Source organism: Lates calcarifer, linkage group LG13 (genome assembly GCF_001640805.2).
Source record: "Lates calcarifer isolate ASB-BC8 linkage group LG13, TLL_Latcal_v3, whole genome shotgun sequence".
Taxonomy (NCBI): Eukaryota; Metazoa; Chordata; class Actinopteri; family Centropomidae; genus Lates; species Lates calcarifer.
Genome location: NC_066845.1, coordinates 16,427,031 through 16,442,552, shown reverse-complemented (window position 1 = coordinate 16,442,552; position 15,522 = coordinate 16,427,031). Strand labels below are relative to the sequence as shown.

General features: G+C 44.4%; 1 protein-coding gene across 1 annotated transcript in view; it reads left to right on the top strand.

Moving 5' to 3' along the window:
- The window catches only part of hmcn2 (hemicentin 2), a 42,176-nt gene that overhangs the window by 19,399 nt on the left and 7,255 nt on the right, over positions 1 to 15,522 (top strand). Inside the window, exons 24-61 of the mRNA XM_018669154.2 lie at positions 144 to 395; positions 1,608 to 1,691; positions 3,582 to 3,773; positions 3,859 to 3,989; positions 4,131 to 4,275; positions 4,638 to 4,764; positions 4,867 to 5,024; positions 5,521 to 5,799; positions 5,883 to 6,025; positions 6,678 to 6,828; positions 6,955 to 7,173; positions 7,275 to 7,388; positions 7,481 to 7,668; positions 7,750 to 7,846; positions 7,958 to 8,119; positions 8,231 to 8,344; positions 8,542 to 8,738; positions 9,040 to 9,121; positions 9,203 to 9,334; positions 9,438 to 9,581; positions 9,701 to 9,860; positions 10,360 to 10,484; positions 10,570 to 10,753; positions 10,858 to 10,955; positions 11,063 to 11,341; positions 11,433 to 11,623; positions 12,079 to 12,160; positions 12,686 to 12,822; positions 12,910 to 13,051; positions 13,142 to 13,286; positions 13,431 to 13,555; positions 13,665 to 13,821; positions 13,908 to 14,029; positions 14,117 to 14,281; positions 14,447 to 14,554; positions 14,651 to 14,785; positions 14,900 to 15,034; positions 15,237 to 15,506. Of these exons, the coding sequence (XP_018524670.1) occupies positions 144 to 395; positions 1,608 to 1,691; positions 3,582 to 3,773; positions 3,859 to 3,989; positions 4,131 to 4,275; positions 4,638 to 4,764; positions 4,867 to 5,024; positions 5,521 to 5,799; positions 5,883 to 6,025; positions 6,678 to 6,828; positions 6,955 to 7,173; positions 7,275 to 7,388; positions 7,481 to 7,668; positions 7,750 to 7,846; positions 7,958 to 8,119; positions 8,231 to 8,344; positions 8,542 to 8,738; positions 9,040 to 9,121; positions 9,203 to 9,334; positions 9,438 to 9,581; positions 9,701 to 9,860; positions 10,360 to 10,484; positions 10,570 to 10,753; positions 10,858 to 10,955; positions 11,063 to 11,341; positions 11,433 to 11,623; positions 12,079 to 12,160; positions 12,686 to 12,822; positions 12,910 to 13,051; positions 13,142 to 13,286; positions 13,431 to 13,555; positions 13,665 to 13,821; positions 13,908 to 14,029; positions 14,117 to 14,281; positions 14,447 to 14,554; positions 14,651 to 14,785; positions 14,900 to 15,034; positions 15,237 to 15,506 (5,871 nt within the window). The remainder of the gene's footprint in view (positions 1 to 143; positions 396 to 1,607; positions 1,692 to 3,581; positions 3,774 to 3,858; positions 3,990 to 4,130; positions 4,276 to 4,637; positions 4,765 to 4,866; positions 5,025 to 5,520; positions 5,800 to 5,882; positions 6,026 to 6,677; positions 6,829 to 6,954; positions 7,174 to 7,274; positions 7,389 to 7,480; positions 7,669 to 7,749; positions 7,847 to 7,957; positions 8,120 to 8,230; positions 8,345 to 8,541; positions 8,739 to 9,039; positions 9,122 to 9,202; positions 9,335 to 9,437; positions 9,582 to 9,700; positions 9,861 to 10,359; positions 10,485 to 10,569; positions 10,754 to 10,857; positions 10,956 to 11,062; positions 11,342 to 11,432; positions 11,624 to 12,078; positions 12,161 to 12,685; positions 12,823 to 12,909; positions 13,052 to 13,141; positions 13,287 to 13,430; positions 13,556 to 13,664; positions 13,822 to 13,907; positions 14,030 to 14,116; positions 14,282 to 14,446; positions 14,555 to 14,650; positions 14,786 to 14,899; positions 15,035 to 15,236; positions 15,507 to 15,522) is intronic.

Sequence of the window (15,522 nt, the reverse complement as noted above, 5' to 3'; positions counted from 1 at the left end):
ACCTTAAAACTTGAGTTTTCAAAATGCTGTAATGATGCTAAATTACACTTGAATACATGACTTCAAACACATGTGAAATATGTGATATATGTAAATAGATAGTTAACAGAGATGTATTTAAAGATATTTGTTTTTGTCCTCAGCTAAGCCCAGGATTCAACCAGCGCCCTCTCTCCTGAAAGCCCTGATTGGCCAGACAGTGACTCTGCCATGTGTGGTGCAGGGAGAGCCAAGCCCTGAGGTCAGCTGGTTTCATAATGGACTTCCTGTTGGGGTCAAGAACACTACGCCCCTCAGGATCCAGCAGGTCAACCTCGCTGACCAGGGCACCTACCAGTGTGTGGCCAAGAACAGCGCTGGACAGGAGACCTTGGAGATCAAGCTTGAAATTCTTGGTGAATATCAGCAGTTCAGTTTTTCAAAGCCTGGTTGTCCACCTTAAAAAGTACTGTAGATTGTAAATAAATTTCATCCATTTCATAGCTCTTCCCATATGAACATTTATACACACTGACAGTGTCCCAGTTTTAGGCTCTCTCGGTTATGGAGGTGCATTCTCTTGAGGTACTATAGCTATATGCTGCAAGGGGATAAGGGTCTGGTTATAGCAGTTTAAAAGAAGTAGTTTGTACAATGTGTTGTTCAAACACGTCAGAAATCGAAATTCTTGACAGCCACAAACGAAGGCAGATGTGATATCATTTAAAAACAGTTACAACATCACACTTTTTCAACAATCTCTTCTGGAAGACATCTGTAATGTTGCTCCCTGTTGTTCACATAAAAAAGTGTCAGAAATAGTTCTGTCAAGTGAAGTTCTCTCTCACCACAGTATGAAATGGTTGTTAATGTCAAATTGTCAGTTTTGCAAAGTTACAAAATGGTCGCCACAGCCCACCCCAATCTGACTTCGGAAAGTTGTAGGGGGAGGGGATGTCCGAAACTACTCGACCGTCTGGCAGAGTGTGACAGAGTATACCGGTCCCTTAAGTGGTCCTTTAAGCCTCAACAACTAGTGTAAGTTGAGAACTCAGACTGTTGTGGCCAGCTGTGCTGAATCAAACCTTCTTGCCATCCTTAATGGGGTGCTGCAGGGGTCTATTCTCGGTCCATTACTATTTACATTATATATAAATAACATTATTCTTCTGAATCAGTACTTTCATGCAAATGGCAGATTTATATGCCACTGACTCCACCCCAACCCAGGCTCCTACTCTTCTTCAGCCTGCCTTATTCCTAATTAATCATAGACTTGTTTTAAATGTGTTTAAGACCAAGTGCATGTACTGGAATGTACTAAAAACTGCACTCAAGGTTGATTTTTTTTCATTCTCCTTGTAAATTTCAAATCTTTTCATTTGATGTTTTTTTGTGATTATTTTTATTAATTCTGTTTGCCTCTTAATTGTTGATTGTGTGGCTTTAGACATGTTGTTATTGTATACTGATTGTGCAGATTCTAAATGTTCTTTGTTTTAAAGGCTATTCCTCACTTACCCTAGATATACCAACAGTGGAACTTTTAGTAGTTAATTTACTGCTTCACTGTATCAACTGCCCTTACACTTTGAACCAGCATTCAACATGCTTTTCTGTCTTCACAGAGGCCCCATCCTTTGCAGAACCTGGAGATGCCATCATGGAGAAAGTAGCGAACAGCAAGGTCATCATCCCTTGCCCTGCTGAAGGTATGAAATGATTCATATATGAGTCAGCCTTGGACAAAGTGAAAAGAATAGGGCAATGAAAAATCTGGTGTTCAGAAAAGGTGCAATTTACAGATTGTGACTAGTTTTTAGAGCTTAAAGTGTATGTCTTTTTTTAGGTTTGTTTTTATGACAAAGCAAGCAAAAACTACACTTTCAATGTAGGACAGAAATGTGTATTTGTGCACCATCAAAGGAATGTATCGCTGTCACTGTAGACTTTTAGTCGTCAAAAGGGGAAAAAACATCCTTGGCATCTTAAAAGTTACAGCTTCTTTTTATCGTATCACCCAGAGACACGCTGTTGTCTATATATTTTAACATCTCTGCACGAACAAGATCGCATCCTGGAGGGATGCGGAGAACTTGCTGTTTTATCAAAATAGAGTCAGTGTCGGTGTATGTCTGCAGATGCACTGATGGATACTTCTCTGACAGCCTATGCAAACAGGTATTGTTTGTGTGGAGCTGTGCCATGGTAACAAGCGCGGTGAGAGAAGGTGAGGACTGTGTCTAATGTGGAGCAACAGCTGGAACATCAGTCTGCCTGTTGCCTAAGTGAGCCACATCTGCTTTCCTCTGCGTCGGGGCCTGCTGGGAGAGGAATCCTAATTACAGGCTGCTGCTGGCAGATAAAGGACAGAGATGTCTGAGGTGCACAGTGAAGCACAGGAACAGGAAGATGAAGCCACACTAGCCCTCCTTCCATCCAAGTCATACCAGCAGGCAGGCAGGCAGGCAGGCAGGCACTCAGGCAGGGAGACTGTACCAGGCCTCAGAGGTGCTCACACTGAAATGCTTAATGCTCTTGACACCCCAGAGAAGCAGCTGGCAACAGGAAACAAGGATACCCTCATTGTTCTCTTGAGATCTATCTGTATGAGGGAGATAATGCACAGTCTCTGCCAGAAGGATATTATTAATTCACCAACAAGCGCATTGCATTTGATAGAGGTAATTATTTGAGAAACACATGGAAGAGATAATCTCCGACTCCGTCAGCCCCGGCAAATAAATTCAAAGTCTACTAATGAGATCTGTTAACATCTAAAACAGAACATCTGTATGCATTTCCTCCCAGCAATGAGATAATGATTTTGCTTCAGAGCACCTTAACTGTAAACATGTGTTCAGAGAGCCAGCAGACGATAACATCACCTTTGGTTGTGCTGCGTCTCCTGTGGTTAGTATTTTTTGGATTGGGGAAGGGTGCTGCATTTGATTTCCCTTAACTTGTCTTTGGTGTTTGTGTATGTAACACCTCTGTAAATAGACAGAGCTGTGGCATTTGGATCACTCCACTGCGCTGCTCTTTCATTGCAGATTGCTCCTCTGTCCTTGTCCTGGGAGTCTGTTGTGTTAGGTACAAAATCCTCCACCTTTTCCTCATTCCACCTTTCTCTCCATGACCATTTCCAGCTATTTTCCGCCCAGTAATCCACAGAACACATCTGTTTCAGGCTCCCGAGTGTACGCACCATTGCCTTTGAACTGCTTGTACAACCACTCCTATTCTTACTGTTCAGGACTCTCACCTCAGTGTTTGGCAATAAATCTTGATGCTAGTATTTTAAATCTTACATCTTAACATCTCTCCAGCATACTGTGTATTACTTTTTATGTGATCCTGACCTTGAAATCTTAAGCTTGTGGGCTACAAGGACTCTAACCATTTTGGCAAGGTCTCCCCTGCTGTCCCGCTGTCCAGCAGATAAATGTAGAGCTGGCTTTTTCTAGTCTGGGCTGCCTGCCCATTAAGTTCTCCTGTAGGGAAGCAGAGAGATGGAGGTAACTTTTCTCTCTGTCAGGTGTGATCAATAAAGCTCCTTTCATACTTACTCAAAATACTTTTCTTGTCCCCTGCATCTGCAGGTTCACCTCAGCCCAAGGTGCGGTGGTTCAAGAATGGCCTGGAGATACACCCCGAACAATCAGAGTTTTCTGTGGCGAGGGATGGAGCTCTTGTAATTAGCGCAGCATCTGCCAGCCACAGTGGGGACTTCAAGTGTATGGCAACCAATGAAGCGGGCTCTGTGGAGAGAAAGACCAGGCTAAAAGTAAACGGTGAGAATTTAGCCTTTTTTCTGTTACATTAATAAAATCCAAAGTGCGTAGTGCCAATCATCCAATTCTTTCTGTGCTATTTTAGTCCCCCCTGAAATCCAAGATGATAGCCAGCCACTGAACCTCACTGTCACCTTGAAACAACCCCTCACTCTGGGCTGTGATGCCTTCGGGATCCCCTCCCCGACAATCACCTGGACTAAAGATGGTCATCCTGTGAGTTTGTCATCTTGAATTCCCATTTTCAGTAATAGTGTATATCTTGTTGAAATCTAGCTGTACAATGCCACCAAGTGGCTATCATTTTAATTACAATGTGACACCAAGGATGCACTAAACTGATTTCTGCATGACCAGGTGAACAGTCCTGGGGTGTATCTGCAGAACGGGAATAGGCTGCTCAGAATCTACAGAGTTCAGCCTGATCATGCGGGACAGTTTGCCTGCACGGCTCAAAACTCAGCTGGAGAAGCCAAGAGAGAATATAACATAGTGGTGCAAGGTGAGCTCATAAACCAGCTTTTAAACTGGTATTTAAGTGATGTAAGAACAGAATGGGGGAAAAGACAGATGTAAGAATACCTACCACATTAAGTAGAGAACTAAAAGGGTTATTTTTCAATTTACATTGGTGAACTTAAAATGTCCTGGAACAGCAGTCTGAAGCCCCCACAGAACTTAAACACTTTGATTAACTTTAATATTCAGCATAGAATACATGCTGAAAGTTGTCATAGCCCTCGAACCCACTAGGACTAACCATGAGTGTCAAGCTAATGTCCTAGTTAACAGTGATACTGAATTTGAATTAATGCTATAAGTCTTGATGTAAACCAGTTGGTGTTTATCTGCTGTGTTTACCAGCTCCACCAGTGATTTCAGGAACATCCCGGCTACAGGAGTTAACTGTTGTACTGAGCCAGGAGGTGGAGTTTCAGTGCAGAGTAAGCGGACAACCACCGCCCAGAGTGGAATGGAGCCGTGATGGAGAGTAAGCATCACTCCAACAGTTTATTGATGTGACATTTAGCAGTACACACAGGATGCACTACCCATGGTATCGATTTGATCTTCCATTCCTTCCTCTCTACAGGGTTCTGTCCCGTGATGGAGATCCCCATGTAGAGTTTCTGGAAGACGGCCAGGTGTTGAAGGTGAAGTCAGTGAGACTGAGGGACCAGGGGCTTTACCAGTGTTTGGCCAGCAACAATGCAGGAACTCAGATGCGCCAGTTCAGACTCACAGTACAAGGTCTCTACTTCTCCTGATTTTATCTAATCCACACACTGTACACTCCCAACCACACTGGCCTGAATTCAGCTTATACTCTCTCCTATGTTCTTCTTTTTTTCTATTTTCACAAAGTTAAAAAAAAGAAAAGAAAAAAATCCCAAGTTTCTGGCATATTGAGTTGATTTCCAAACATGCTGTGGTAGCAGTGTTCTTCTAAGAGGGAAATTACTGAACATAATATTTAATTCATGTCAAGACCTCACATGACTCACACCACACTGCCTGGCCTATGAGCACATACTCAATTCCCCTTGTACGGGGCTGTGGGGATTTCTGTGTCACCTAAAGAGCATGTGCTCTAATTTCCCAAAGTATTTCACACTGCATTTCTTTTTTAGAGGGTCTCCTGCACAAAACAGGTCAATCCCCCGTAGATCTGTTCATTATGTTCTACGGGCCAGTAAAAATCTTACTGGCCATTAAATGTAAATGTATTGTTGGTGTTTCTCTCCAGCTCCCCCCACCATTAAGGGCCCTAATGGGACCTCAGAGGTGTCAGTGGTGCTGGGTTTCCCCACAGTCCTCCCGTGTGATGTTGAGGGGTCACCCATACCCAGTATCACCTGGCTGAAGGACAACCAGCCCATAGTGTCCAGTCCCCAGCTGACATACACCCACGGTGGTCAGGCCCTGCGACTGGGCTCGGCACAAGGAGACAGCACCGGCCTCTACACCTGCAGGGCCACGAATCCAGCTGGCACCGCCATCAAGCACTACTCCCTCAGTGTTCTGGGTAAGAGACACCTACACCACTCACAAATTAAAGTGGATAAGACAGAACTGTTAATGCACTTCTGTTTTTCTCTTTCTCATCAGTCCCACCACAGATAGAGGGTGACTCTACATCTCTGACGTTTGGTGGTCAGGAGGAGAAAGTACGGATCAATGGGAGTTTAACTCTCTCCTGCCTGGCTAAAGGTTTCCCTGAGCCCAAGGTTAATTGGTTCAAAGATGGACAGGTTGGTGTCAGCCTAGCAGGCTCCGCATCTCTTAAAACTACATTTTTAAGGCAATTTTCATGGAGCAAGTTCTCTATCAGCCTCTACTGGTAGCTGGTACAAATTACAAGCTTGACAGAATTTGCATCCTCTTGTACAAACCACCTCCACTCTCCAGATTTTGTGCGATGAGTAAGCTAGTTAATTATAGCAGAGATGTTAGAAGAGGAATCCAGTGATTAAATATCATGATGTAAAATACTGTATTGCTTTGTCCTGTTTGTTTTATTTTGAGCTACAGTTTTAGCCTAGGTACCTGCATTTTTCTTTTCTGTTCTCTGTGTGTGTGTGCTTGTGTGCATGCTCTGCAGGGCCTCCGATAGGGAGAGGCAGAAAATGCAAGAGGATTAAGTGGATTTATGTAAGATTAGATGTTTTTTTAGATGGGGATGGAGGTTTTGTTTTCTCTTTTTTGTAAAACAGGTTGGAATTTCTGTTTTAAAAGTCAGACATTTACAGTGGCTTGTGGCAGAGGTTTTGTTAACTCAGTAGTAGAAGATCACCTAAGCTAGCAAACCCACCACTGACACCTACACTAATTTCTGAAGTAAGACAGGTAGAAAGGAAAGAAGAAGCAGTTATATTTCACTTGATGTATTCTCTCTGTCTTTAGTTGCTGACTGGAAACATGCATGCCGGCATTCAGGAGAGTGGCTATTTCCTCCACATAGAGAACGCCATGCTGTCCCATGAGGGGCAGTACACCTGTGTGGTCACCAACTCTGCAGGAGAGGACAAGAGAGACTTTCACGTCACCATTCAGGGTGTGCTTGGTTAAATCATCTCGATTTTCTCTTTTTTTAAACACTTTTTATAGTATAATTAACATTTGTATTTTTGAAATTAAAAATAGAACGTGACCTGACTTAAGCATATTGTTGTGTCGCCAGTTCCTCCGATCTTCCACCGGGTGACTAACAGAGAAGCAGCCTGGGGTCTGGGACACGAGGGTGACAGTAACAATGAGGACATGGTAGAGAAGCGGGAGGTGGTCCTAGACCATCCGATCACCCTGTCCTGTGAGAGTAATGCCATCCCCCCACCAAAGCTCAGCTGGTACAAAGATGGAAGAAAACTCACCGCTGTTGATGGGGTGGTGCTACTTCCAGGTCTTTGTCAAGCTCAAACCAACAGTGTGGCTGTCATGAATGACTGATGCTTCATATTCACTGATAAATCTGCTCTTGTATGTTTGGGTTTGTCCTCTCAGGTGGACAGGTGTTACAAATCCCCAGAGTGCAGAAAGAAGATGCTGGGAAGTATACATGTCAGGCTGTCAATGAGGCAGGAGAGGACCACATGCATTTTGAACTAGAGATTCTGGGTAAGCAAGTGCATTTACATTTTCTTTATAAAATACACACAGTTGGAAATGAACATCATTTCTGAAGAGGTCTGTTTTCGTTCTCTCTTCAGTCCCTCCGATGATCATGGGAGCATCAGAGGAGTTTATGGAGGAAATGGGAGCAGTGGTCAACAGCACTGTGGTCCTCCACTGTGACGTGACCGGACACCCTGCTCCGGTCGTCTCCTGGCTGAGAGATGGGCAGCCGATACACACAGACTCACAGCACCACATCAGTGAGGATGGGACTCAACTCCAGGTAAGTCCAAGTACGAGTGTGTAAAAAGATCAGACTTTGACATGTCTCACTGAAGAATAACACTTCAATCCCATCTTTCAGCTCCTCAGTGTCCAGGTTTCTGACATGGCTGGGTATTTGTGTGTAGCTGAGAACAAGGTTGGAACAGTTGAGAAGCTGTTCAGTCTCACAGTGCAAGGTAAGAAAAGTTCTAAACTCAAAGGGCTTTTTTTTTTTTTTAATTGGATGTTCTTTCATGACAATACACGTGCTGACTCATTCCCTCTACATCTGTCATATTCTCTTCCAGTGCCTCCTAGAATAATTGGCAGCAAGGAAGAGGAGGTTAGTGTGATCGAGGGTGACATGGTGTCCTTGTTGTGTGATGTCCAAGCGTACCCTCCTCCAGAGATCACCTGGACCAAAGACGGGCAGGTCCACTTATTCGGAACCGGTATCCACATTCTGCCAGGTCAGCCCTTGGTCACCAGCAAAACCCAAGTAATTCTTATGTCGGGAGTTCCTCCTTTGTTTGAGTCTAATTCTGGCACAGATATCACATTCTTCTTTTCTTCTATTATAGGTGGCCAGATGCTACAGTTGCCACGGGCGAGACTAGAAGATGCAGGGCAATATGTATGTACAGCCACAAACTTAGCAGGCCAGGACCAGAAGACTATTCTCCTCAGTGTTTATGGTGAGCAAACACATGGTGACCCATCTGCACAATTCAGCTACATATGTATACAGATGATCAAATCTCAAAACACTGTCAAGAATAAAGATCTGTTTACCTCAGGCCAGCTGTGACCGAGGATAGTTCAGGAGTGAATCATACCAGTTGTTAATGAATCAAACTGAGATCATGCCCTCTCTGTATGTGTGAATGGACAGTCCTGCCCACCCTGAAGCCCCGTCTTGATGCCGAGTCAGAGCTAGTGACCCCTCAAGTTGGCTCCTCGGTCACCCTGCGATGCGAAGCCCATGGTGTTCCTGAACCTGAGGTCACATGGTATAAGAACGGACTGCAACTGGCTGCAGGGAATGGACTGAAGATGGATCGTCACCAGCTGGAGATCATAGGAGTTCAGGTCGTAAAAAAATAAAAAAATAAAAATATGTCATGCATGTGTGAGACAGGAAACAAAACAATAAAAATAGTTTTTAAGGTTTTGCAGTGGCTTTTCACAAGGTTCACACTTTTCATCCTTCACACACTAACATATTAAATGTACAAATTTGACCAAGTGCATTTTAACCCTGCTCTGAGTTAATTTACCTGATTTAGAATGCATGCAAAAGCAAGCATAGGGGGAAAGGAGCCATAGTCCTTCTTTGCCTGTGCTCAAAATACAGCCTTCCTCACAACAATGACCTTCTGTTGGTTTCTAGATGGCAGATGGTGGCACCTACACTTGCAAAGTGTCCAATGTGGCTGGACAGGTGGACAGGACATTCAGACTGACAGTTCATGGTGAGAGTACCTCTGCTGTGTTCTCAATTGAACACTGTGTTCAAAATGGAGTGGTTTTATTCTACAAATATATTTCCACAGTTCCACCCGACCTTGCTGGGCCTCTCCGGGAGTCCCTGAACTACACCCTAGGCTCCCATGTGAGCCTGCTATGTGAGGCCACAGGTGTCCCTGTCCCCAGCATCACCTGGCTCAAAGATGGAACCCCTATTGGTAAGAGGAAGGCAATGATGGGGAAATTAGCGATCAGTGACGGGGAATAGCTTGGACTGGCGATGTATGACAGCTTGTTTATATAAATGTGTTTGCTGTCCAGAGAGCAGCCTGCAGTGGCAGTGGTCTGTTCGAGGAAACCGACTGGAGCTGGGGCCTCTCACTCTGTCTCATGCTGGAACGTACACCTGTGTGGTCAAGAACAGTGAAGGCCAAACGCAGAAAGACTACACACTCATAGGGCAGGGTAAAGAGCTGTCTGCAACTTGAGCAAAATGAGATACAATCATCCCTGAAAACTGTACATATAATTTCTGAAAGTAATGATTCTGAGTGGCATGTAAGAATAATCCTTGTCCTACTTAGTATCGCCCACCATCCTGGACTCTAACCACCCATCTGATGTGAGTGCGCCCATGGGAGAAGAGCTGACCCTGGAGTGCAGAGCAACTGGAATCCCCACACCCCGCCTCAGCTGGCTAAAAGATGGAGTGACTTTAGAGGGATCAGACACCCGCCACATCGCGTATGTCATTCACACTTACTGCCAACACTTTAAACGCACATATTAGTGTGAATTAGTGGCATCACCAATTTTTCTACAGCACGTTTTGATCATTTGCTCATTGAAAGCTGTTGAATTTGTTTTATAAGCAGTACAAGAATCAATCCACACCTCTTCCCAAAGGTTTGGGAAATTACAATATTAATCATCATCTTTAAAGATGATGCACATGACAGAGGGATGTGTGGACAGACAAATGGAGTCGTTTATAGTCTCTCGCCTAATTTCATCATGGGGAACAGTAAAAGCAGCTGTTTTACAGCTGTTCAGCAGCTTATATGGTCATTACAACTGCACCAGCCAGAGAAAATAAATTTTGCGTGTGTGTGTGTGACTGTGAGAAAATCGTGGGACGATGATGATAGTAATGATGGGAAAGTAATTCAGAGGTTCAGAGGTGGCGTGGTTAGTAATACATGATGATAATGTGAAAACATAATGTGTCTTTGTAACCTGGCAGCGTGACCCCTGATGGCAGCACGCTCACATTACTGAGGCTGAGTCCTGAGGATTCTGGGACATACACCTGTTTGGCTGTCAGCCCAGTCGGACAGGAGAGCAAAATCTACACCCTCTTTGTACTAGGTCAGTTGAAACATGTTGTTTGTGCATCCATATTAGTGCTCAACTTTCTGAGCAATTAGCTTTAATTTGATTTTACTTGCCACAGTCCCACCATCTATCTCTGGTGAGACCACTGTTCCCAGGGAGGTGCAGGTCACACAGGACACTGCTGTGACTCTGGAGTGTCAGGCAGCAGGAAACCCTCCACCTCAGATCAGCTGGCTGAAGAATGGACGTCCCCTGCTCCTCTCCCCCCGCACCCGCCTCCTCTCTGGTGACTCTGTGCTGAGGTCAGTTTAGATAGAGAAAGCTGAATACAAGCATGGTTATTTCGTAAAGAGATGACACGTTTACAAGTGATGTAATTCTGAATGTTTCCTGTCTTTATGAAAAGGATTTCTCCTGTGCAGCTGTCTGATTCTGGAGTTTACACATGTGTGGCACGCAGTCGAGCTGGTCTCGCTGAGCTCAGCTATGACGTCCAAGTCCAAGGTACAGTCATAACATACCACCTAGTGATTTTCCCTAGAGCTGATACTGTGTGTATCATTTTGGATCTAAGGAGTTTATACAGATGTATGTGTGTGTATGGCCCACAGTGCCCCCAGGTGTGGATCATGTTGAACCAGTGGAGCCAGTTACAGTCGTCCAGGGATCATTGGTAACACTAACCTGTGAGGCACGTGGTGTTCCTCCTCCCACACTAACATGGATGAAGGACAGCCAGCCACTGTCCCTTCACCGCAACCTGCTGCTGGATGGACAGGAGACACGGCTACAGCTGCCTGATGTGGCTCCTTCAGATGCAGGCCTCTACAGCTGTGTGGCCAGTAACCAGGCTGGAAGCAGCACAAAGAGCTTTAACCTCACTGTGCTTGGTAATCCCAAAACAGTCTATATTTAACTTATTTCTAACTTCTAAGTTATATTGAAAACTCCTGATCCAAAACATTCTACTTTCTAATCCAGAGCCTCCAAAGATATCCAGCTCCAGCTCTCCAGCAGAGCTAACCATAGCAGTAGACAGTCCACTGGAGCTGGAGTGCTCCGCTGTTGGAGTGCCACCTCCCATCCTCAGCTGGCTCAAAGATGGTCGCCCCTTAGAAGGGACTGACATCGTTCAGCAGGATGGACATTTTGTCAGGATAAGCAAAGTTCAGGTAAATTACAAACTGACAATATCTGAAAATACCAGTTATAATAACAGTTAAAGCTACAGTAGACAAGACAGTATTGTACAAACATGTATACAGTTGCTGTATGCTCTACTTTAGAATAATCTTTGAGATAAAAATGCAGTCTGCTGAGATTTAACAAAGTCCATCTCATTTGAGGGAAAAGGGACAAAAAAGAACAGTTAATATGCTTGTCGCAGCATTAATCTATCTAACATGACACAAAGCTTAACGGTTAGGTTTTGGTGTAATTTAATCTTTGATTAATATGTTGTTTACATTAGGGATGTACATCATAGAAAAAATTTAAGATGCAAAAAAGCATGAGCATTTAACTGTAAACAAAACAAATGGACTGAAGCTTTAACAGCATCAGTCCAGGCAAATGCAGCACTGTTATGCAAGAGCCACTCAAACTGATTAATGCTGTCTCTTTAAAGGTCGAGGATGCAGGTCTGTACACCTGCTTGGCCAGCAGCCTAGCTGGAGAGGATGGAAAAAACCACTGGGTCCGAGTCCAAGGTGACACAAGCTTTTGCTGTGTATTGTTCAATGCAGAAATAGATAGATCATGCCCCCCCAACTTCCTCCTCTACCTGCACCTGGGGCTTGAAGTGTACATTCAGGAGTGTGCACAAATCTAGCACAAAAGTAAAAACCGATTTGGTCTGGTAGCATTTGGAGTTCACCATTTGTTCACCATTTGTGAAAACATATTTGTTCATGCTAGAATAAAACGCTTCCATAAATACGATTATACGCAATGCTGTGGAGGCCTGTTAAACTGCTGGCTTTAATGTTCCAAGTGAAATTCCAAAATTCACAGTTCACTTCTTTACTTTATTGTGACACACCCAGGTCAGCTGACTCATAAACCTGTGAATCATGATATGAAACACACATTCTTACAGCACGTCCTTTTTTTCGAATTTTGTGTTCTGTGTGGAGTTTATCTGTTCCATGCGGCCATGAGTCTATACCTAGTTCTTCTTTGTTCAAAATGAGCTCTTTAGGTCCACCACTTAATAATCAGTTGTTGTGTTTCAGTCCCCCCAACCCTCCTTGGCTCTGGTGATGTGAGGACACTGACAGTGCCGGTTAATGGACATTTGACCTTGGAGTGCCTGGCTGACAGTGACCCCCCTCCCAATATAGAGTGGTACAAGGATGAGGCAAAAGTGCAGGTACAGAGTCAGGGGAAAAAAAGAGATACTGAACTAAAAGCCATCTCTTCTGATTCATTCACTTTGTCTCCTTCCCTCCTCATTCAGCCGGGGGGTCGTATACAGCAACTGGCAGGGGGTCAGTACCTGGAGATACAGGAAGTCAGGCCTGAGGACAGTGGCCAGTACAGCTGTGTGGTCACCAACATGGCTGGAAGTAACAGTCTCTTTTTCACAGTGGAGATTCTCTGTAAGTCTACCTGTCAGTTATAGATTTGAAACAGTTCCATATGCAAAACAAGCCAAACCTACATAGACATGCCACTTTTCGCTTCTCTAGTGCCACCAGTAATAAAGGAGAGTGGTTCGCTGGTGACCACACATGTGGGCCAAGATGCAGTTTTGCCATGTGAAGTTGAAGGCGACTCTTCACCCACGGTCCTGTGGAGAAAAGATGGCTTCCCTGTGTCTCCAGATAACAAGAAGTACGTCCTAAGATAATGACAAGGGCAACCTGCCGTCTGTAATATCATGTTTGATAGAAGACTAAATCTATCAGACACAGATACAGCTTTTCGCTTTGGTGTGTCTGTCCATTTATTCATCTTTTAATTGTGTATTTGTTTCAGGTACACATTATCAGAGGGCTCCTTGCGTATACATGGGGTTCAGTTGAGTGATGCTGGTCGTTACTACTGCACTGTGTCCAACCAGGCTGGCTCAGATCACAGAGGAATTGATCTACGGGTGTTTGGTAAATATAACTAAGGAAAATAGTTGTGTGGCAGTTCTATTCCTGTTTTAATAATATTTAAACACAGAGATACAATGACTGCGGCTGAAGCTGTCCTGTTTCTTATTAGTGGGTCCTTCCGTTGGTCCGGGTCCATTCAATGTGACAGTGACCACAGGGATTAGAGCTGTGCTGAGCTGTGAGACTACAGGTATACCCCCACCTCAAGTGTCCTGGAAGAGGAATGGCACTCCACTTGATATCAGTCAGCTGCCAGGAGCATACAGGTAAAATACTATGGCTAGACTCCCTCTGACACACACACACAGCTGTAAGAATGTAAAAACTGATGTAGTTTTGCTTCTTTGTCCAGAATGCTGTCCTCAGGGTCCCTGGTTATTTTGTCACCGTCCAGTGAGGATGAAGGTTACTTTGAGTGCACTGCTGTCAATGATGCTGGAGAAGAGCGCAGGGTCATTGAGGTCATCGTACAAGGTATTGATTTTGAGTTTTGTACAATAGGCAGACTGTAGGAAGGCATTTTAGATGGTTGAATCAATAATGTTCTATTTTCTCTTTCAGTTCCTCCATCTATTGAAGATGATGTCACGACAATCACAGCTGTGAAAATGTCTCCTGTGGTGTTGCCTTGTCACGTACAAGGACGTCCTCAGCCCACCATCACCTGGACAAAAGGTGGTGCCAAACTGGGCACTAGAGGAGGAAGCTATCGTGTCCTTCCCACTGGTAAGGCAATCTGTCTAAGGAACTTTAGTGATTTTGCTGCTCTTTATATTATTATACATCGCGCTCTACTGGAATAATAACGCAACAGGGCAAGGATCACATATATTTTGCTCATAAAATGTAACATTTAACTCTCTGTACTCTCTAAACTCATTTTCTATGCAGGAGTGTTGGAGATAACTTCTGCTGTGCCAAGTCATGCTGGCAGATACACATGCTCAGCCCGCAACCCAGCTGGTGTGGCTCACAAACACATCTCTCTCACAGTGCAAGGTGGGCTCTCACAGACTGGCTGCAGGTCACTCTGCAAATGTTGGAATGCTTATGATTAAACCATGTGGTAATTTATTTGTTCTTCTGTACACTCAGAGCCTCCAGAGATCAGGCCAATGGCAGAGGAAGTACAGGTGGTGCTGCATCATGGGACCGTTCTACCCTGTGAGGTTCAAGGCTTCCCCAGACCATCCATCACCTGGCAAAGAGAAGGAGTTCCCATAGCAGCAGGTAACAATATACAAAATATTAGCACAACATCAAAGTTCAAACATTCATTATAATTACTGTATCAAACAGATAAATGTGGAAATATTCAGACTGTCCTGCTCATGTAAATCACAGGTCACAGACTGGCTGTGCTCTCAAATGGAGCCCTGAAGTTCTCTCGTGTCACACTCGGTGACGCGGGGACATACCAGTGCCTGGCCAAGAATGAAGCTGGTGTAGCTGTGGGCAGGACCAAACTAGTCCTTCAAGGTAACATTTTATTTTTACTTTTTATCTCACAGAAGGCAAGAGAGTGGTTTCTCATGGTGAAGATATATGTATATGCATGCACGAAAACATAAGAGAACCTCCAGGTCCATGGTAATATTGCAACTTGTTGCTACTAATTCCCAAAAACATGTTTTTGATATTTATCAATGAATTAATAACTGCTCACCCCATGTTTCTCCAGTTCCGCCAGTGTTGAGTGTCCCTCGTGTGGAGTACACTGCAGTGTTGGGACAGCCAGTCAGTCTAGAGTGTGTAGCTGACGGGCAGCCTCAGCCTGAAGTTATTTGGCACAAAGAGAGGAGGCCTGTGGTTGACGGTGCTCATATAAGGATCTTTGCCAACGGAACTCTGGCAATTACTTCAAGCCAGCGCAGTGACGCAGGCCTTTACACGTGTACTGCCAAAAACCTCGCCGGCAGAACCAGCCAGGACATGAGACTGGTTATTCAAGGTGAGTTAAGGCTCTT